This window comes from Mus musculus, chromosome 7, assembly GCF_000001635.26.
Source record: "Mus musculus strain C57BL/6J chromosome 7, GRCm38.p6 C57BL/6J".
Classification (NCBI taxonomy): domain Eukaryota; kingdom Metazoa; phylum Chordata; class Mammalia; order Rodentia; family Muridae; genus Mus; species Mus musculus.
The window spans coordinates 19,074,565-19,093,828 of NC_000073.6; the positions used below are offsets into that span (position 1 = coordinate 19,074,565).

The following is a 19,264-nucleotide window of genomic DNA, read 5'->3' on the forward strand; positions in this document are numbered from 1 at the left end:
TAGAGATCCACATGCCTCTGCCCCCCACCCCAAGCCCTGGGATTTAATGCCGATTTGTTTTAAAAAGATTTAAAATGTTGTGTATTTGAGCGTTTGCACGTGTGTGTGCAGATGCCCTCAGAGACCAGAAGAGGGGGCTAGATCCCATGTCACTGGAGTTAGAGGTAGTTGTGAGCCACCCATCCAGATGTGGGTGTTGGGAACTGAAGTTAAGTCATTCCACCCATTTGTTTTTTATTTTTACATTTTATTTGCGGGGGCGGGGGGCTGGTGTGATGGCTCGGTGTTCAGAGCACTGTTTGCTCTTCCAAAAGACCAGGGACTGATTCCCAAGCACCTCCATGGGACATGGCAGTTTACGGCCAGTTGGCCACGTGCTGGCCTAGCAATGCACAAAATCCTGGGTTCAAGCCCGTCAATGCACATGGTGTAGTACCAACCTGGAAGACATAGAGTCAGGAAGATCTGGAGTTTGTGGTATTTTTGTTGTTGTTTTGTTTGTTTGTTTTCAGCTACAAGGTAAGATGGAGGTCAGCCTGAACTAGAGACCTTGTCTCACAAGGGGGGCGGGGGGAGCAAAACAGAACACAATCTTCTTCTGTCAATGTGATAAAACATAAAATACCTTGACAAAAGGCCGCTTAGGGGAGAAAGGGCTATTTCAGCTTGCAATTCCAGGTCTCAGTACATCATAGCAGGGAAGTCAAGGCAGGGCTGTCTCCAGAATAGAGCAGGAAGAAGGGCATGTGTGCTTGTTTTCTTGTGCTCAGCCTGGGTCTCCACTCTTACACAGTTCCGGACTCCCTGACTAGGGAATGGCACCTCCCACAATGGACTGAGTCTTCCTGTATCAATTAAGGCAATCTCCCTCAGACTGGTCTACAGGCCAACCCCAAGTAGACTGTCCCTCATTGCGATTCTAGGTAGCCTCAAATTGACAAGGTAACAACCATCATCACCAAACCGAAACCAAAAAAGGTAGACAAGGTCAGATAGGCGACAGATGGCTACACTTCACTCTGACAGCAGCAGGGGACCACAGGTGGTCAGCGAGGAAGGGAAGAGCTGGGCGTGGTGTCTCAGGCCTGAGACTCCAGATGTTGGGTCAAGTTTGAAAACTGCCTGGGCTACAAGTATGAGACCAAAGGTCAGTGAGATGGATCGGCGGGTAATGGCACTTGCTGCCAGGTAGGTAGCTTGAAGACCTAAGCTCCATCTTTAGGATCCACATGGAGGAAGGCACTTGGCTCCCTCTGACCTCTACATGCTCGTTCACGCACAAATACACGCAAAAATAAATGCATTTTTTTTTTATTATTTAAAAAACAAAACCAAGAATCGCCCGGAGTCAGCTGTAACAACACGAGGCTTCTGAATAGGCTTTGAGGCTTCTCCGTTGCTGGGCAAACGGTTCCCAGGGCGCTGTTGTTAGGGTCTAGGGGCGTTCCCAACAGTCACACCTCGTAGCCAACCAAACGCGAGGGTCTGTCGCGTTGACCACACCCACATATTGCCTCCGCCCACAGCCCCAGAACCGTTACCTCAGCAACTGTCTCGGCTTCTCCCGCCTCCGGCTCTGGGTGCCAATCGTAGAGGCGTCACCCGGACGACGACCCTACCCCTTCCGGTGCTAGCCCCTCAACTTCCGGCTGGGGGGTCTGGCGGTGGGCGGTCGGGCTGCGGTGCGGCCCGGGGGGCGGCCAAGATGGCGGCGGGCGGCGCGGAGGGCGGCCCGGGCCCCAGCGCCGCCATGGGCGACTGCGCGGAGATCAAGTCGCAGTTTCGCACCCGCGAGGGCTTCTACAAGCTGCTCCCCGGCGACGCGACGCGCAGGTCGGGCCCGACCTCCGCTCAGACCCCGGCGCCGCCTCAGCCCACTCAGCCCCCGCCCGGGCCCGCCGCAGCCTCCGGGCCCGGCGCCGCGGGTCCCGCGTCGTCCCCGCCGCCCGCCGGCCCCGGGCCCGGGCCCGCGCTGCCCGCCGTCCGCCTCAGCCTGGTGCGCCTAGGCGACCCGGATGGCGCTGGGGAGCCGCCCTCCACGCCCTCCGGACTGGGCGCGGGAGGAGACCGCGTCTGCTTCAACCTGGGCCGGGAGCTTTATTTCTACCCCGGCTGCTGCCGCAGCGGGAGCCAGCGGGTGAGTGCTCTGCTTGCTGGGGACTCCGGTGCCGAGAGCGCTGGGGTCCCAGAGTGACAGAAGGCCCCGAGGTTGGGCATCCCAGGGGAGCCTGGATCCTGGAGCTAATGGAGTCCTGAGAGGTTGCAGGGGAATCTTTGCGTGGGGAGGTTCTCTCCGGTGGTGAGTGTTCAGGACGTGATGGCGCTTCTGGGAGGAAATGGGGGAGGGGGGTCACGGAGGTGACAGATATTCTGTGGGCTTTGGGGAATCCTAAGAGGATACAGGCCCAGGGGATGGAGAACGGAGAAATGCATCCTGCCTTCTGGGCCTGTTGGAGGGAGTCTTAAGACTTGCCATACCCAGGGCTGACGGGATTTGTAAGGAGCCGAGGTGTGGCTTAGGGGTCGACGAGCAAAGCAACAGGTGAAGGAGCTCCTAAAGAATATGGTGTCTAATGGCTTTGGAAGAAATGAAGGGGGTTTGGCAAAATGATGGGAGCTCTGAATTGATGGGGGTTCCTGGCAGGGGACATCCCCAGGTGTGACAGATATCTGTAAAGCAATCCTAGAAGAGGGGTGACGTGAGGAAGTGGGGGAGACAGAGAGATGGGGATCCGGAGAATCCAGTGGTGATAATGAGGGACTGTAGTGACTGATGGCTGGCTGAACCACAGCAGATGTCCTGGAGTTTAGGGGCTCCAGGCTGAAGGAAATGAGGCTTTGGCGATGGATCCCAGGATCCCATGTCAAGGCTGCCGAGGTAGGAGGATCCTCTGGCCTCATGGCAGCCAGTCTAGTTGAACTGGTGAGCTCCGGGTTCACTGAGAGACCCTGTGTCAAATGTAAGATGCAAAGCCAGGGAGAGAGATGCCCGATGTTGACCTCTGACCTCTACATCTCTACACAACACACAACAACCACGCAGGCGTATACTATGTGTACATACAGGGAAAAGATGACGGAAATCCTAAATTTGGGGATTTTTGCATCCTTGGGTCTGGGAGGTCTTAGACTATTGTCCTACTGGAGTTGCTACTGTGACGGAGGCTGGGAAAACTGGGGGAGAGTCAGCTCCAGGCCCAGGGGACTCTGATCCCTGATGCTGTGGGCAAGTGTCCCCGAATTACAGCTGGAAAGACAGGCTCTGAGGTCTTCACTGGGCGCTGTGTGATCGTGTGCATGTGAGCTTGTGTGTGCCGTCCTGGGTTTGAGTCCCCTCCCTCCCGGCCTGTGGTTGCCTGCTCCTCTCCACCCCACTCCCCACTTCCCTTGAGGTTAACCCTGCTTCCTCTTAGCGGTTTCCCCTGACCTCAGCTCCTCTTCCTTCCTCTCCTGCTCTAACCGGTTAACTCGTCTCCTCCCGCGGTTCAAGTCCATCGATCTCAACAAGCCCATCGACAAGCGGATCTACAAGGGGACCCAGCCCACCTGCCACGACTTCAACCAGTTCACAGCTGCCACAGAGACCATTTCCCTGCTGGTGGGCTTCTCTGCCGGCCAGGTGCAGTATCTGGACCTCATCAAGAAAGACACCAGCAAGCTATTCAATGAAGAGGTGACTAAGCACGCGAGCCCTCCCCTTCTCACCTACCTACCCACCCCTGCCTGCACTAAGCTGCCTGGAAACAGAATAGGCTTGAAAGGGGCAGGAGGAGGGAGAGGGGACAAGTGACAGACAGCTACTGATGTGCCATTGTGCTTACTATTTCCCAGTTTTCTGCTGTGCCAGCCCTATGTTGGAAGAATGCTTTACTGTTTGGGTTCTCATCCACTGATGGATAAGAAAGTATGGTGCCCATCTCACAGATGAGAAGACTGAGGCTCATAGCCACTTGGGATGATTTTTGATATTCTTGCTAGCTTCAAATTCTGGGCTCTTTGGACTCACTATGTGGTTTTGGGAAAGTGATTTGTTCACTGAGCCTTAGTTTTCTTCTGCAAAGTAGGACTTGTGTCCCCTTCTCACAGGGCTTTAAGCTCATTCACAAGGATTTGCTAGCCTGGCTTCAAAGGAGCCAGGACAGCTCAGCAAGCAGCAGGGAGGGCCTTGTGCTCTGTCTACAGTCACTGGTCCAGGGGAGGTGACCCACAAATGTTTTCAAAATAAGCAAGTGGCTGAAGGGAGTGGAGAAGCAGAGCAGTGAGTGGATTAGAAACTCAGGCACCCGTTCACAGCAGTGGACCCTCCTTGCAGACCAGTGATAGCTCAGTGAGCAGGCAGAAGGCCTGCCCCTGCCACTCTCTTGAGGCAGGCAGCATGTCACACAGATTCACCAGGTGTCCTGCTTGCGGCCTGCCAGCCATGGAGGGGCTGGCGTTTGAAGTGAAGCCAAAAGGAGGCAAAGAAACCTCCAGGGAAGGACATTCAAGGGGAGAAAGGACTGGGCCTCAGATCACTGGTCTGTTATCACAACTATTTGGGAGGCTGAGGCAGGAAGACCAAAAGTTCAAGGTCTGCCTGGGCTACAGAATAGAAGGAACATCTTAGATAAATTCCACGAAACAGGACAGCCGTTGGGCCATGTTGCCAGGGTAGCAGTTGAGGGAGAGAAGACAGAAGATGTATTCTGAGAAAGAGCAGGAGGTGCTGGCTCTGATTGTCCTGGAAAGCTGTAGGAAGGACGGTGCCCTCCTCTTCAGTAGCAGTCTGAGGAGTAGCCTTGCACACCCAGCTGCGGCTGTGCCTGAGCCGTAGGGTAGAGACAATTGCAGGCCTGGTGGTTTTATCAGCTTTGAGCAAGTAAGCAGCTTGGTCCCACTTCTTGGTCCCAGAGAAGTTGGGTCATCACAGTGGCTGCCTCAAGCCGACTCTCAGGCCGCGGACGGGGGGGTGGGGTGGGGGTGGGGGGTGAGAGGCAGCTGTATGTGTCTGGGGCCAGCAGTGAGGCATTGTGGGTGGTGAGAGTGGCCTGGGCTGTGAGCACTTGGCTCTGGAAGCCCATGGCTTTTGTTGAAAGCTTTGACTTCATTGTGGGCAGAGGAGAGAGGCTTGGAGGGTTTTGACGTGGCTGATAGGGTGAGGTTGCCATCAGTTTGTGCAGGGACATTGCTTGGGCATGTCCTCTGAGTGTTGTTTCAGCTGCTGGGGGCCAGACTAGTGATGAGGATCCTTCCTCAGGGGACCCTGGTGTTCTGGAGTTGAAGTTCTTGTCTTTCAGCTGGCAGTGAAGACAGAGCCACAGTTAAGTGGGTGGAGGATAATGGAGGCTCCATGGAGCTCTTCACTGGCAGCCCTTCCCAGTATCCCTGTGCCACCTGCCTTCTGTCTCAGTCAGTGGGAGAGCTGGGGTCCAGGATAAGATGTGGCCTGTCAGGAGTACTCACCACTTCCCAACCCCACCCTGGTGTTCCCTTTGCAGCGGCTGATTGACAAGACCAAGGTGACATATTTGAAGTGGCTGCCTGAGTCAGAGAGTCTGTTCCTTGCTTCTCACGCCAGTGGCCACCTGTACCTCTACAACGTCAGTCACCCCTGCACCTCCACCCCACCCCAGTATAGTCTGCTGAAACAGGGTGAGGGCTTTGCTGTCTATGCAGCCAAAAGCAAGGCACCCCGCAATCCACTAGCCAAGTGGGCAGTGGGTGAGGGGCCCCTCAATGAGTTTGCATTCTCACCTGATGGCCGACACTTAGCCTGTGTCAGCCAGGATGGCTGCCTGCGTGTCTTCCACTTTGACAGCATGCTTCTGCGTGGGCTCATGAAGAGCTACTTTGGGGGTCTGCTGTGTGTGTGCTGGAGCCCTGATGGCCGCTACGTGGTGACAGGAGGGGAAGATGACTTAGTCACTGTGTGGTCCTTCACGGAGGGTCGTGTGGTGGCTCGAGGCCATGGCCACAAGTCCTGGGTCAACGCTGTAGCCTTTGATCCCTACACCACTCGCGCAGAGGAGGCGGCGTCAGCCAGTGCTGATGGAGATCCCAGTGGTGAAGAGGAGGAGCCTGAAGTCACCAGCTCAGACACAGGAGCCCCAGTGTCCCCACTGCCCAAGGCTGGCTCCATCACGTACCGCTTTGGCTCAGCTGGCCAGGACACACAGTTCTGCCTGTGGGACCTCACAGAAGATGTGCTCTCCCCTCATCCGTCTCTGGCCCGTACCCGCACCCTTCCGGGCACACCTGGTGCCACCCCACCAGCTTCTGGTAGTTCTCGGGCCGGAGAGACAGGTGCAGGCCCCCTGCCCCGCTCCCTGTCTCGTTCCAACAGTCTCCCACACCCAGCTGGTGGTGGCAAGGCTGGTGGGCCTAGTGCATCGATGGAGCCTGGCATACCATTCAGCATTGGCCGCTTTGCCACACTGACCCTGCAGGAGCGGCGGGACCGGGGAGCTGAGAAGGAACACAAACGCTACCATAGCCTGGGAAACATCAGCCGCGGTGGCAGTGGGGGCAATAGCAGCAATGACAAGCTCAGTGGTCCTGCCCCCCGAAGCCGATTGGACCCAGCTAAGGTGCTGGGCACGGCACTGTGCCCTCGGATCCATGAGGTGCCACTGCTGGAGCCTCTCGTGTGCAAGAAGATTGCTCAGGAACGCCTGACCGTGCTACTGTTCCTGGAGGATTGTATCATCACTGCCTGCCAAGAGGGCCTCATCTGCACCTGGGCCCGGCCAGGCAAGGCGGTGAGTCCGCACCTGCCCAAGCGCTGAGGGGCACCAGTTCTGTCCCTACCGGATGCCAGTTATCCGTCAGCAGAAAGGTCAGGTATAGGAGACAGAATGGGGGGAACCACAGCTAACGTCTTTAGAGCCTCTGCTGGCCCATATGGCTCATCCTTAGTACTTCACACTCAAGGCAGAACCTGTGTTTATAGGAAATCTGAAGTGTAGATGGTGAAACTTTATTCAGGTCTAGGGATGTGATTGAGCTGGGGGCCCACTTCTGGCCTGCCTCTTAGACACTGTTTCTGAGCCAGCTGCTGAAGGCCTGGATGGGAATTAGCCAGGGTCCAGGCCTGCACTTCCTCTTGCTGCTGTGTGGTCCTGGTCATTGGGTCTCACAGATGGGCTGTGCAGTGGCTGTGCTCTTAGTTGGTGAGGTGCAGGCCTGTCACCTGGTCAGGCTTGAGCATGTGGTCTCAGTGTCTAGGACCCTACTCTGCCCTCAGTCCTTCAGTCCCTTGCTTTGGAAGGCTAGAGTCCAGAAGCCTTAGAACGTCAGGCAGTTGCAGAGCCACTGCCAGGCTAGTAGGGCTGCGGGAGTTGACTGAGTTCTCACAGACACCCCTCTGTCTCCCTAGTTCACAGACGAGGAGACCGAGGCCCAGGCAGGGCAAGCAAGTTGGCCCAGGTCACCCAGCAAGTCAGTTGTAGAGGTAGGACAACCCCTGAAGCTGCAAGTGGACCCCAGTTTCTTTTCTCTCCACTGTCGTCCCCTGTATGCCCAGGACACCTGGGGCCACATTACTGTGGAAGTGCTACTCTGGGTCAGTGGAGACGGCCGAGCTGTTTGTTCCTAGCTAGGACAGCAGCTTTAGGCCTGGGGGGCAGATCCCAGCTGGGGCAGCAGCTCCAAGGCCTTTGGGTGGCTCCTTCTCCGGGTTCTGGCAGAAGCCCAGGTGCTGTCTAATCCACCTTTCTCCTCTTGTTCTCCCCAGGGCATCTCCTCCCAACCAGGCAGCTCCCCCAGTGGCACTGTGGTGTGAAATGTGGATGTCCCATGTTCCCGGCCTCCTAGCCATAACCCTCCCCGCTGACCTCAAGAATCACTGTATTAACAAGACTAATCATGATGGAAGGACTGCTCCAAGCCCCACGCTGCACACATACTGGGGGTCCCCTAGGTTGGCCCAGCCATGGGGATGTAGTGTCCTGTGTGGCCTTGGCCCTGTCCTCCACCCACTGCCAAGTACAATGACCTGTTCTCTGAAACATCAGTGTTAACCATATCCCTGTCCCAGCATGTGACTGTTCACTCCTGGGAGAGACTTAGCCCACAGTACCCCTGGGTGAGAGGGCAGGGCAGGGGCCATCCCCACTCCTGCCCAAACTCCACCCCTTGCTATGGTCTGTGATTTTGAAAGTGTTAAATTATGGAAGCCCTGAGGGCCCTCCTTGTTCCCCTGGACCTCTTATTTATACTAAAGTCCTTGTTTGCACAGTGTTTCTGTTCCCTGGGGCAGGGTAGGGTGGGGGTTGCAGTACTTGGCCTCCAAGCTGTGCTCTGACCAAAGGAAGCCCAATCTTAGCTGTTTCCCCATCCCTAGCCCCGAGCAGAGAGCCCTCTGAAAGATGAGTCTCGACCCCCAAAGTCAAGAGGCTGAGATGGCCTTCCTACTAGGTCCTTGGAGATGTTTGAAACTTGTTTTAAACACCAGGACTATCCAAGCATGCTCTCCTTGGGGAGAGGAGGATGCTGGAATTGACTGCACTCCCTGCCTCCTCTGAACATGCCTTTGCAGTCTGCTGCCCCTGGCCCATTTATGACTGGCCATCTAGTGCCAGCTGGAGGTCATGATTTCCTCCCCAGAGAACTGGCCACCCTAGAAAGAAGCTAACTTGTCGCCTGGCTTGCTGTCCAGGCAGCTCCGCCCTCAACCCCTAAAATGTTTCTGTCTCTAATCCTAGCCCAGGCAGGAATGTGGCTGCCCCGGCCTGTGGCCAAGGAGCTATTTTGGGGTTCTCTTTTGCTTAAGGAGGGCCTGGATCCACCACTTGCCTCCCCCAGGCTGGGGCCAGCAGGTCACCCCTGGCCCTGGCGGCTGAGCAAACTCTCTCCTGATCTTCCTTCTACCTCCTGCCAAAAAATGGGGGGGCGGGTAATACAGCAGGCACAGGGGCTAAATTTAACTGTCCCAAAGTCGGAATCCATTGCTGAGTCACGAAGAAGCTGCCCCTGGCCTTTGCCCCCCCCACTACCCCCTCACCCCCTGTTGCCCAGGCATCAGCCCTTTCCCCCAACCCCTCCCAGCTCTGAGTCTATAGACTGGCTCTCCTGGGCACTGACACCTCCCACCTGTAACTCCCTGTGCTCTCTTTATGGGTGGGTAGAGTCAATGGGGGGGGGCAACCCTGGAGTATTACTCTGTCCCCTGACATTGGGCTCTGAAGAGTTTTGAGGGGCCCTGGAAGAAGGGAGTTGGGGTGTTGGCTCAGGAGGGGTTAAAAACTGGGAGGCGGGAGGGGGGCTGGGCCAAGGGGTGGAGAAAAGAGGAGGAGGCCTTAAGCATAGAACTGGCCAGAGAGACCCAAGGGATAGTCAGGGACGGGCAGACATGCAGCTAGGGTTCTGGGGCCTGGACAGGGGCAGCCAGGCCCTGTGACGGGAAGACCCCGAGCTCCGGCCCGGGGAGGGGCCATGGTGTTGCCTGCCCAACATGTCAGCCGAAGTGCGGCTGAGGCAGCTCCAGCAGCTGGTGCTGGACCCAGGCTTCCTGGGACTGGAGCCCCTGCTCGACCTTCTCCTGGGCGTCCACCAGGAGCTGGGTGCCTCTCACCTAGCCCAGGACAAGTATGTGGCCGACTTCTTGCAGTGGGGTGAGTATGGATAGGAAGCCTGGGGTTGGGTGCAAGGCAGAGGTGGGTCTACAGGGCAAGAATGGGCTATGGAGGGGCAGGAGGGCCTGGAAAGGGCTTTTTGTAAGGGAGCCAAGCAGAGCTCATGACCTGACCCCAAGCTCCCCTGGTGAGGCACCAGGGTCAGTGAGGCCACCTATGACTCAGCCAGTGCAGGCTGGGGTGGGCATAGCCTCCTGCTATCTCAGCACCCACACTAGGACCTGGCAGCTTTCTCTTTTAGGACCCTTGGCTCCTCAAACTGGCTTCATAGCCCTCCCCAGTTTCCCAGAGTGTGGGGAGGGACAGCGTGGGGCAGCTGCCAGGGTGTGGCCCATAGGCAGGTGTTTGGCGTCTGCCTCCCCAGCTGCCCTGACAGGTGTCCAGGAGCTATGAGGGCACTGTGACTCACAGAGGCCCTGGGGGAGAACCAGCCCGGCAGACAGGCGCCACCGAGCACCCTTTCTGTTCCCCAAATTAAGAGGAAGGAACAACTTCAGCTTCTGAGTGTGCCCATCCCTAGCACTCTGATCCCGCCCAGCCTTTGTGGGCCAGATTGGTCATCCCTCCTGGCTTCTCATCTGCTTTTGTGGTTCTAGCTCAAGACCTCTAATTCCTCTGCTGACTTAAATGCCCTTCCCCAGAGGTCTTCTCAGGCCTAGTGGACAAGCTTGGAGCCTTATCTGCTCCTGCCCAACATTGAGCCAAAGCTCCAGCTTACCCCAGCTTCCTTACAAGTAACGACCTGTTTTGTTGCTCTGTGCCTATTATTAAGGGTCCAGGTCTTGATTCTTGGCTGTCTGCCCATGTGTGTGACCCTAGTGCATTCTCCCCTCCTCCCCCGTTTCACAGATGGAAAGGTTGAGGCCATCGGTTAGACTGCTAAGCCTGTGAAAGACTTTTTCTCCTCTCCAGTCTTTAGTGTCTCCCTCAACCTTTCTTTTGAAGGATGGGGTTTGGGCTGGCAGGGTAAACTGAGAACTGGGGTGGGGGCAGGGGGTCTGACCCTCTGGGAAGGAGCAGTCCTTTTGTGGCCTGAGCAGCATCCTGTGGGCCCCTCCCCTGCCAGGCCTGGGCGGGGGAGGGGGCCTGGGTTCCCGCTGCCTTAAAAGGGCTCAACGCCTTGGCTCTCTCCTCCTCCCCACCCCCCAGCCTTGGCCCTAGCTGTATCTTCCCCGGCTGCCCACTTTCCCAAACCCCTTTCTTCTCTGTGACCCCATCTCCCCGCTTCCCCACACGTCCCTCCTCCATCCTTACTCCCCGGCCTTAGAACTTCCCTAAGGGAGATCTGACCTCCCTCTGCCCACCCCGCACCCCCAGTCGCCAGCCTCAGACCTAGCTGCTCTCCCCTCTGGCTGAACCACCCTAGCACAGGACCTTATACCCTGGAGCTTTGGTTATAAGAAGACTCTCCTTCACCCTTTGGAAACCAAGAAAGCCCTTCCAACAGTGTCCAGGATGCTGGAGGGCAGTGACCCTCCCCCACTTCTTCTTCGTGCTGGCTGTGCTGACACAGCTCCAGTTCGAGGTTGTGGCCCGAGACATTAAGTGAGAGCCCCGGGTGACCTGACTTAGCACCCTGATCATCACATGGGAGTGAAAGGCCTGATGCGCCAGCTTCTCCCACTGCCTCCCTTTCTGCCCTGCAACCCTGTGGAAACAGGCAGTTCTGGGTCCCACAAACATCACAGAGGTTTTGAAAGCAGAATCCTAAAGCCGATTTAAGGGGCAGAAGGAAGGAGGCTATAAAGTCACTACCCTTACCGCTAGTGTTCTGATGACCCTTGGTTCTTCTTCCCCCACCCCCGCCCAGTGGAGCCCATTGCAGCAAGGCTTAAGGAGGTCCGACTGCAGAGGGATGATTTTGAGATTTTGAAGGTGATCGGGCGTGGGGCGTTCAGCGAGGTGAGTCTTCAGTGGCCTGGGAATGGAACTTTACTTGATGTGGGTGGGGCATAACAGCTGGGGCAGAGCCTTAAAAATTGATGAATGAGCTTGAATTTAAGGCTGGAGGGGTGGGGGCGGAGCTTGTGGTCAGTGGGCGGTGTGCACGTGAGGGCGGGGCTAAGGTTGGGTGGAGATAAGGGTGGAGTCCTGTCTGGGTGAGCCTTGCTGGTTTTCCCTGCCACCTCTTGCTGTCATCTCGGTTCCGTATTTAGGTAGCGGTGGTGAAGATGAAACAGACGGGCCAAGTGTATGCCATGAAGATTATGAATAAGTGGGACATGCTGAAGAGAGGCGAGGTGAGGGCCAGGGATTAGGGCAGCGCCCTCATCTCTCCAACTCACCTCCTGTAGCTTCTCTCCTACCTCACAGGTGTCGTGCTTCCGGGAAGAAAGGGATGTATTAGTGAAAGGGGACCGGCGCTGGATCACACAGCTGCACTTTGCCTTCCAGGATGAGAACTACCTGGTAAGCTCCGGGTTCAGGTGACTAGGAAAGAGTGACAGTTACATCGCCCCAAGTCAAGAAGGCTGGAGAAGGGAGAAGCTGCTGTAGATCGGGGGGGTGGGGGTGGGGGGGACACACACAGGGGATGGGGGACGGGGGTAGGATTGTGTCTCAAGTATAGGAGAGACCTTCCTTGAGACAGGAGTGATATCTGGTTTGGCCTTTGGATGGGGCGCTCTCTCACTGTGCGGGGGTCCTCTGTGCTTGGGAACGGGGTGTCTTTGGGAGTCTTGGGGGCTACCAAACCCCTGTGACACACCCGCTCCCAGTACCTGGTCATGGAATACTACGTGGGCGGGGACCTGCTAACGCTGCTGAGCAAGTTTGGGGAGCGGATCCCCGCCGAGATGGCTCGCTTCTACCTGGCCGAGATTGTCATGGCCATAGACTCCGTGCACCGGCTGGGCTACGTGCACAGGTGGGCGTGGCGGGGCCCTTGGAGGGTTAGCAGAATTTGTGTGGGAAGGAAGGGTACCTGAAGGTCAGATCCCATTGGGGACAGAATCGGGGTCTAGAATTGTAGAATCCTGGGTGGGGTGGAAGTGGATCGAGCTGACGGGCCCTAAGAGGGAAGGTTTTCAAGAAAGCACACTTTCCCTCTTCTCTCTATGCACAGGGACATCAAACCAGATAACATTCTGCTGGACCGATGTGGGCACATTCGCCTGGCAGACTTCGGCTCCTGCCTCAAACTGCAGCCTGATGGAATGGTAAGAAGAGCCTGGCGAAACTCTCCTCATTGGTGAAGGACCGGATTAGGGGGCGGGGCTGGGTTGAGGAGCAGGAGGGGAGCTTGGTCTGGGATGTCCTGCGCACCATATTTGGACAGTCAAGGGAAAGGTTTTAAGCATTCAGGTCTGATTGGCACAGGTGAGGTCGCTGGTGGCTGTGGGCACCCCGGACTACCTGTCTCCTGAGATTCTGCAGGCCGTTGGTGGAGGGCCTGGGGCAGGCAGCTACGGGCCAGAGTGTGACTGGTGGGCACTGGGCGTGTTCGCCTATGAGATGTTCTATGGGCAGACCCCCTTCTACGCGGACTCCACAGCCGAGACATATGCCAAGATTGTGCACTACAGGGTGAGCACAAGCACCATGCAGGGGGGCTGACTTAGTGGCTTGTGCTCCCAGACTGTCTTTTTTAAAAGATATTTATTTATATGTGTGTGTTTTCTGTGTATGTATATCTGTGCACTGAGTAGGTGTGCGAAGGTCAGAGGGCATGGGATCCCCTGGAACTGGAGTCACAGACTATTGTGTGCTGCCATGCTGAGTGCTGGGAAACAGAACCTTGATCACTCTGCAAGAGCAGCCAGTGCACTGAAACGACAGAGCCAGCTCTGCAGCCCAGGGCTAACTGTTGCTTTTCTTTCTAAATAGGAACACTTGTCGCTGCCGCTGGCAGACACAGTTGTCCCCGAGGAAGCTCAGGACCTCATTCGTGGGCTGCTGTGTCCTGCTGAGATAAGGCTAGGTCGAGGTGGGGCAGGTGATTTCCAGAAACATCCTTTCTTCTTTGGCCTTGATTGGGAGGGTCTCCGAGACAGTGTACCCCCCTTTACACCAGACTTCGAGGGTGCCACGGACACATGCAATTTCGATGTGGTGGAGGACCGGCTCACTGCCATGGTGAGCGGGGGCGGGGTACGTACCTGCAGTTCCTGATCCGTTGAGGGGACTTCCCTAGCCTCTTCCATAAAATTGGGGTGATTGGCCAGGTGTGGTGGTGCATACCTTTAATCGTAGAACTTCATAGGCAGAGGCAGGTGGCTCTCTGGTAAATCAAGGCCATCTTGGTCTACATAGTGACTTCTAGGCCAGTCAGGAGTGAGATCCTCCCTTGAAAAATAAAAAAGGGGGTGTTGACCTTCCTGGGTCCCAAATTATTATCCTAGAGCACTGCTATGTATCCACTCAGGTATGAGGACACACAGGTGACCAGTCCCAAAGACAGTGAGTGAGGCCTCACTCTTGGCAGTACTAAAATTGATTGTAGGGGGCTGGGCTCTTGACCCAGCCTGGAAAGTGCTGGAGGGCTTCCTGGAGGAGGAGACTAGCTGAGCCCAGAAGGATGCAGGAGATCCTTTCTCGGGTGAGTGCTCTCAGCATTTTAACAAGCTCTAGGCCCTGCAGAGAGAAGTCTGGTGTGGGCAGAGCCCCAATAGAAAGCAACAAGATAGAAGAGAAAATGGTGGAGTTTGTTAGTGGGGGCAGTTATGCCGTGAACATAGAGGGGCGAAGGGCCATCTCGGATAACTGCTAGCCACAAGAGCCCTGTCTGTCTTCCTAGGAGACGCTGTCAGACATGCAGGAAGACATGCCCCTTGGGGTGCGCCTGCCCTTCGTGGGCTACTCCTACTGCTGCATGGCCTTCAGGTGAGCACGACTGCCCCCTGCTGGGGCCTGTGTGCAGGCCCACCACAGCCACTCAATTGAAGGCTCAGTCTTCAAACCAAGTATTCCTAGGAGCTGTCTAAGTTAGGCTTTCTGCTGCTGCGATGAACCCTGACTAAAAGCAAGCTGGGGAGGAAAAGGCTTATCGGGCTTACGTTTCCACATGGGAGCCCATCACTGAAGGAAGCCAGGACAGGAACTCACAGCGGGGCAGGAACGTGGAGCTGATGCAGAGGCAATGGAGGGGAGCTGCTTACTGACTTGATCCTTATGTCTTCCTCAGCCTGTTTCCTTGTAGAGCCCAGGACCACCAGGCCAGTGAGGGCTCCACTCACAATGGGCTGAGCTCTCATCTATGATCACTAGTTATGAAAATGCCCGATAGGCTTGCCTGCAGCTTCAGTTTTTGAGGCACTTTCCTTCCTTCCTTCCTTCCTTCCTTCCTTCCTTCCTTCCTTTCTTTCTTTCTTTCTTTCTTTCTTTCTTTCTTTCTTTCTTTCTTTCTTTCTTTCTTTCTTAGTCTTTTAGAGACAGGGTCTTTCTATGTAGCTCTGGCTGTCTTGGAATTCATTCTGTAGACCAGGCTGGTCTTATTTATTTATTTTATGTATGTGAGTCCACTATCACTGTCCTCAGACACACCAGAAGAGGGCATCAGATCCCATTACAGATGGCTGTGAGCCACCATGTGGTTGCTGGGAATTGAACTCAGGACCTCTGGAAGAGCAGCCAGTGCTCCTGCCCTGTAGAGGCATTTTCTTCATGAAGGCTGTCTCCTCTCTGATGACTTGATGACTCTAGCTTGTTGTGTCAAGTGGACATAAGACTAGGAAAGCAGCTACACATGCACTTTGTTTATTTTTGTTTTGCTTTTTGAGACTGGGTCTCTCCATCTCATAGCTCTGGCCATCCTGCCTGGTGACATTCCAGTCCAGTTGTATAACCTAAGAATCTGAGACTCAGCCTTGCAGAATCCTGCTATTAACGGGTCTAGGACACTCCATAGAATCCAGGATCTTAGAAAAACAAACCTGAAGTGTGACAGTTTATTTTAAGAACACAATTGGAGCACATAACAATAATACAACTTTTCAGTTTTAAAAAGTTTTCTGTCTTGTTTTTTGAGGCAGGAGCTCCTTAATATAGTCTAAGCCGCCCTGCGAGTGCTGTGATTGATGGGCATGTACCACCATGCCTAGTCAATAAAGCCTTTAAAAAGCATCCGTTATGCTGGCTGTGGTGCCACAAACCTGTAATCCCAGCACTTAGAAGGTAGAGGCAAGATTATCAGAAATTCAAGGCCATCCTGGGCTATACAGTAATCTAAGGCTAGCCTGGTCTACAAGAGACTCTGTCTAAAGAAACAAAAGATAAATAGCACCCACTATTGCTAGGCAATATAACCCTATAACCCCACCATTGAGGAGGCTGAGGCTGGAGCATCACTGCAAATTTGAGGCCAGGATGGTCAACAAATAAGTCCCAGAGCTGGCATAGAGGAACTCTGTCTCAACAATAAAGAGAACTTATCTAGCATTTATGAGGGTAAATAAAAATTTACCATTGCCACAAAAAATGTAAATGAAGAGACTGCTTTTAGGAGTGAACTGGGAAGCAGGGAACACTTAGAGGATGCTCACTCACACAGGTATCCACCATCAGGCATGCCTCAGGCCTGCACAGGGAAGGACAACTTGTTTCATGATTTGCAAGCAGCATCCCATGCTCCTTAGAGCGGGTTGGGCCCAGCCCACCCTCTGTGGAGTTATCGCTCAGCCAGGCAGCAAGGCAGCCAAGGTGCTGAGGCCCTGGCAGTCTGCTCTCTTCTCTGCTCTGAACCTCCTTTAGCTTTAGCCTAGGAGCCTGGCCTGGTGCCCACAGGCTAGGGAGTCCCTAGCCTCTTCCTCTTCTCAGAGACAATCAGGTCCCGGACCCCACCCCTATGGAACTAGAGGCCCTGCAGTTGCCTGTGTCAGACTTGCAAGGGCTTGACTTGCAGCCCCCAGTGTCCCCACCGGATCAAGTGGTGAGTAGACTGAGAGGTGGGCAAAGCTTCCTGGGTGGGTGTACCTGCAGTGCCAACTGCCAGGCTGTTAATTCAGTAGGACACTGTCCCCAACTGGCCCAACTGCACATCCTGTAGTCAGGAGGCACAGGCAGAAAAATCCCAAATTCAAGGCTTGCTCCCGTTATGTAATGAGATCCTGTCTTGGAGTAAAAAACAAAGAAGAGAACTAGGGATAGCTCAGAGGTAGATGCTCTCCTGGCATGGGGGTGGGGTCAGAAAGCAACACCAACCGGGGCCTGGGAGGGAGGGACTGCCAACCACCTGGAGGAGTCTGGGGTAGACTTGGTGAACAAAGTTCAGAGGCCATCAGGTGGGATGCTGGTTTCTTAAAAGCCACAGATAGGTGGGTAGCATTGGAAAGAGGAGTGGGGGGTTGCAGAAAGTGACAAGACACAAACTGGGGAGGCCTAAGGGTAAAGCCAGGGTTGTCTGAAGCACTGTGGAGCTGGGAGGAACACGCTAAACTTCTGACTTCAGCCCTTCAGTTCCCCTGTTGACTACACTGTCCCCAGGGACCCAGGGATGGGGAGAGGTGGACGGGGGAGGGAAGTACGGGACTGATCCAGCTCCAGGTCCCAACTCTGATCCCCACCGACAGGCTGAAGAGGCTGACCTAGTGGCTGTCCCTGCCCCTGTGGCTGAGGCAGAGACCACGGTAACGCTGCAGCAGCTCCAGGAAGCCCTGGAAGAAGAGGTTCTCACCCGGCAGAGCCTGAGCCGCGAGCTGGAGGCCATCCGGACCGCCAACCAGAACTTCTCCAGGTCAGGGTCACAGTGCTGGGGTGAGGGGAGAGGAGAGCAGCAACCCTCGCAGTCTCCTCACCGATAGGTCGGCTCACTCCCCTATCTTTCCCAGCCAACTACAGGAGGCCGAGGTCCGAAACCGAGACCTGGAGGCGCATGTTCGGCAGCTACAGGAACGGATGGAGATGCTGCAGGCCCCAGGAGCCGCAGGCGAGTCCCTCACCTGCTTCCAGCCAAGGGGGCACTGGGTGGAGATGGGGGGCATGTTGGGTGTGTGAACCCTCGGGGCAGGGGAGGAGTCCAGGCTGGGGCACCGCAGCCGCGCCACTGCCTTTCTCCTCCATCCTCCACACTCCATACACCTCTCTCTTCTCCTTCCAGCCATCACGGGGGTCCCCAGTCCCCGGGCCACGGATCCACCTTCCCATGTAAGACCCCTCTCTCCCCTCCCCGATCCCCATCTTAGATATGCTACCCACAGCCCTTCTCCCGTCCACGTTTAGGGTCCATTCTCCTTGGGGGTTCCAGAAGAAAGCTGCCCTTCACTCATCCATTCAGCATGCACTATCTACCAGCTCTCCCTCGTTTCAGGCTTCTCGCCAAATCCTCCCCAAGGGAACTCCCTATACTCCCGTTCTGGCCTCGACTAGATTCCCGCACTGCCTCTCGCCCTGCTGCTGGGCTCCGATCGGGTCACCTGTCCCTTCTCTCTCCAGCTAGATGGCCCCCCGGCCGTGGCTGTGGGCCAGTGCCCGCTGGTGGGGCCAGGCCCCATGCACCGCCGTCACCTGCTGCTCCCTGCCAGGGTATGTCCCACGTCCGCCCACCACGGGCCTCTGCCTAGCTCTGCCCACTGAGTGTCACCACTGCTTGCTGTGCCTCTGTGGAGCTCGGCCCACCGCAGGGAGGGGGGGTATTCGGGCGGCCAATCAACACAGGCTGCTGCTAAGTAGCCAATGACGAGTTCCAACAGGAGCTCTTTCTTGCGAGCAGACCAACTTTAGCTGCGGGCTGTGGGGACCAGAGATGCGCTCAGAGGCCCATCTATGGGTATAGGCTGGGCGGCTCCCAGGAGCCAGTGGGCCCCTGTAGCCTAGTGCTAATCCAACCTTCTCTCCTGCAGATCCCTAGGCCTGGCCTATCCGAGGCGCGTTGCCTGCTCCTGTTCGCCGCTGCTCTGGCTGCTGCCGCCACACTGGGCTGCACTGGGTTGGTGGCCTATACCGGCGGTCTCACCCCAGTCTGGTGTTTCCCGGGAGCCACCTTCGCCCCCTGAACCCTAAGACTCCAAGCCATCTTTCATTTAGGCCTCCTAGGAAGGTCGAGCGACCAGGGAGCGACCCAAAGCGTCTCTGTGCCCATCGCGCCCCCCCCCCCCCCCCACCGCTCCGCTCCACACTTCTGTGAGCCTGGGTCCCCACCCAGCTCCGCTCCTGTGATCCAGGCCTGCCACCTGGCGGCCGGGGAGGGAGGAACAGGGCTCGTGCCCAGCACCCCTGGTTCCTGCAGAGCTGGTAGCCACCGCTGCTGCAGCAGCTGGGCATTCGCCGACCTTGCTTTACTCAGCCCCGACGTGGATGGGCAAACTGCTCAGCTCATCCGATTTCACTTTTTCACTCTCCCAGCCATCAGTTACAAGCCATAAGCATGAGCCCCCTATTTCCAGGGACATCCCATTCCCATAGTGATGGATCAGCAAGACCTCTGCCAGCACACACGGAGTCTTTGGCTTCGGACAGCCTCACTCCTGGGGGTTGCTGCAACTCCTTCCCCGTGTACACGTCTGCACTCTAACAACGGAGCCACAGCTGCACTCCCCCCTCCCCCAAAGCAGTGTGGGTATTTATTGATCTTGTTATCTGACTCACTGACAGACTCCGGGACCCACGTTTTAGATGCATTGAGACTCGACATTCCTCGGTATTTATTGTCTGTCCCCACCTACGACCTCCACTCCCGACCCTTGCGAATAAAATACTTCTGGTCTGCCCTAAATCCCGCG

General features: G+C 56.1%; 2 protein-coding genes and 1 non-coding gene across 17 annotated transcripts; all 3 read left to right on the plus strand.

The window, feature by feature from the left end:
• The first annotated feature begins 1,547 nt into the window (after positions 1-1,547).
• Positions 1,548-8,214, plus strand: Dmwd (dystrophia myotonica-containing WD repeat motif). 3 transcript variants are annotated; one of them, XM_006539524.4, is made up of 6 exons: positions 1,548-1,887; positions 1,960-2,137; positions 3,491-3,673; positions 5,478-6,737; positions 7,355-7,429; positions 7,712-8,214. In XM_006539524.4, exons 1-6 carry the CDS (start codon positions 1,706-1,708, stop codon positions 7,757-7,759), a joined length of 1,926 nt encoding a protein of 641 aa, XP_006539587.1. In that variant the 5' UTR covers positions 1,548-1,705; the 3' UTR covers positions 7,760-8,214. The 3 variants fall into 3 exon arrangements, with proteins under 3 accessions (XP_006539587.1, NP_034188.2, NP_001361536.1); NM_010058.2 differs by having other exon boundaries at positions 1,636-2,137; positions 7,712-8,211; NM_001374607.1 differs by lacking the exon at positions 7,355-7,429 and having other exon boundaries at positions 1,636-2,137; positions 7,712-8,211.
• Positions 8,215-9,081: 867 nt separating this feature from the next.
• Dmpk (dystrophia myotonica-protein kinase) lies at positions 9,082-19,257 on the plus strand. Of its 13 annotated transcripts, NM_001190490.2 has the most exons (16): positions 9,294-9,590; positions 11,422-11,513; positions 11,768-11,851; positions 11,925-12,020; positions 12,329-12,477; positions 12,676-12,769; positions 12,930-13,136; positions 13,437-13,545; positions 13,624-13,700; positions 14,347-14,432; positions 16,365-16,476; positions 17,117-17,280; positions 17,375-17,472; positions 17,644-17,690; positions 17,979-18,068; positions 18,386-19,257. In NM_001190490.2, exons 1-16 carry the CDS (start codon positions 9,431-9,433, stop codon positions 18,536-18,538), a joined length of 1,818 nt encoding a protein of 605 aa, NP_001177419.1. In that variant the 5' UTR covers positions 9,294-9,430; the 3' UTR covers positions 18,539-19,257. The 13 variants fall into 13 exon arrangements, 11 of the variants coding, with proteins under 11 accessions (XP_006539579.1, XP_006539580.1, XP_006539582.1 ...); XR_391041.3 differs by having other exon boundaries at positions 9,082-9,590; positions 13,437-13,700; positions 17,854-18,068; XM_006539516.4 differs by having other exon boundaries at positions 9,082-9,590; positions 13,437-13,700; positions 17,913-18,068.
• On the plus strand, positions 12,264-12,328 carry Mir3100 (microRNA 3100). Its single transcript, NR_037282.1, has one exon. It is a non-coding gene; the product is annotated as a microRNA 3100 (primary transcript).
• Positions 19,258-19,264: the final 7 nt, after the last annotated feature.

Bases quoted from the DNA above. Each gene is read 5' to 3' on its own strand.
- Dmpk (XM_006539516.4), top strand. From the start codon at position 9,431: ATGTCAGCCGAAGTGCGGCTGAGGCAGCTCCAGCAGCTGGTGCTGGAC. The intron at 12,021-12,328 runs GTAAGCTCCGGG...ACCCGCTCCCAG, and splicing joins TCCAGGATGAGAACTACCTG to TACCTGGTCATGGAATACTA. The intron at 13,701-14,346 runs GTACGTACCTGC...CTGTCTTCCTAG, and splicing joins CCATGGTGAGCGGGGGCGGG to GAGACGCTGTCAGACATGCA.
- Dmwd (NM_010058.2), top strand. From the start codon at position 1,706: ATGGCGGCGGGCGGCGCGGAGGGCGGCCCGGGCCCCAGCGCCGCCATG. The intron at 3,674-5,477 runs GTGACTAAGCAC...TTCCCTTTGCAG, and splicing joins GCAAGCTATTCAATGAAGAG to CGGCTGATTGACAAGACCAA. The intron at 7,430-7,711 runs GTAGGACAACCC...TGTTCTCCCCAG, and splicing joins CCAGCAAGTCAGTTGTAGAG to GGCATCTCCTCCCAACCAGG.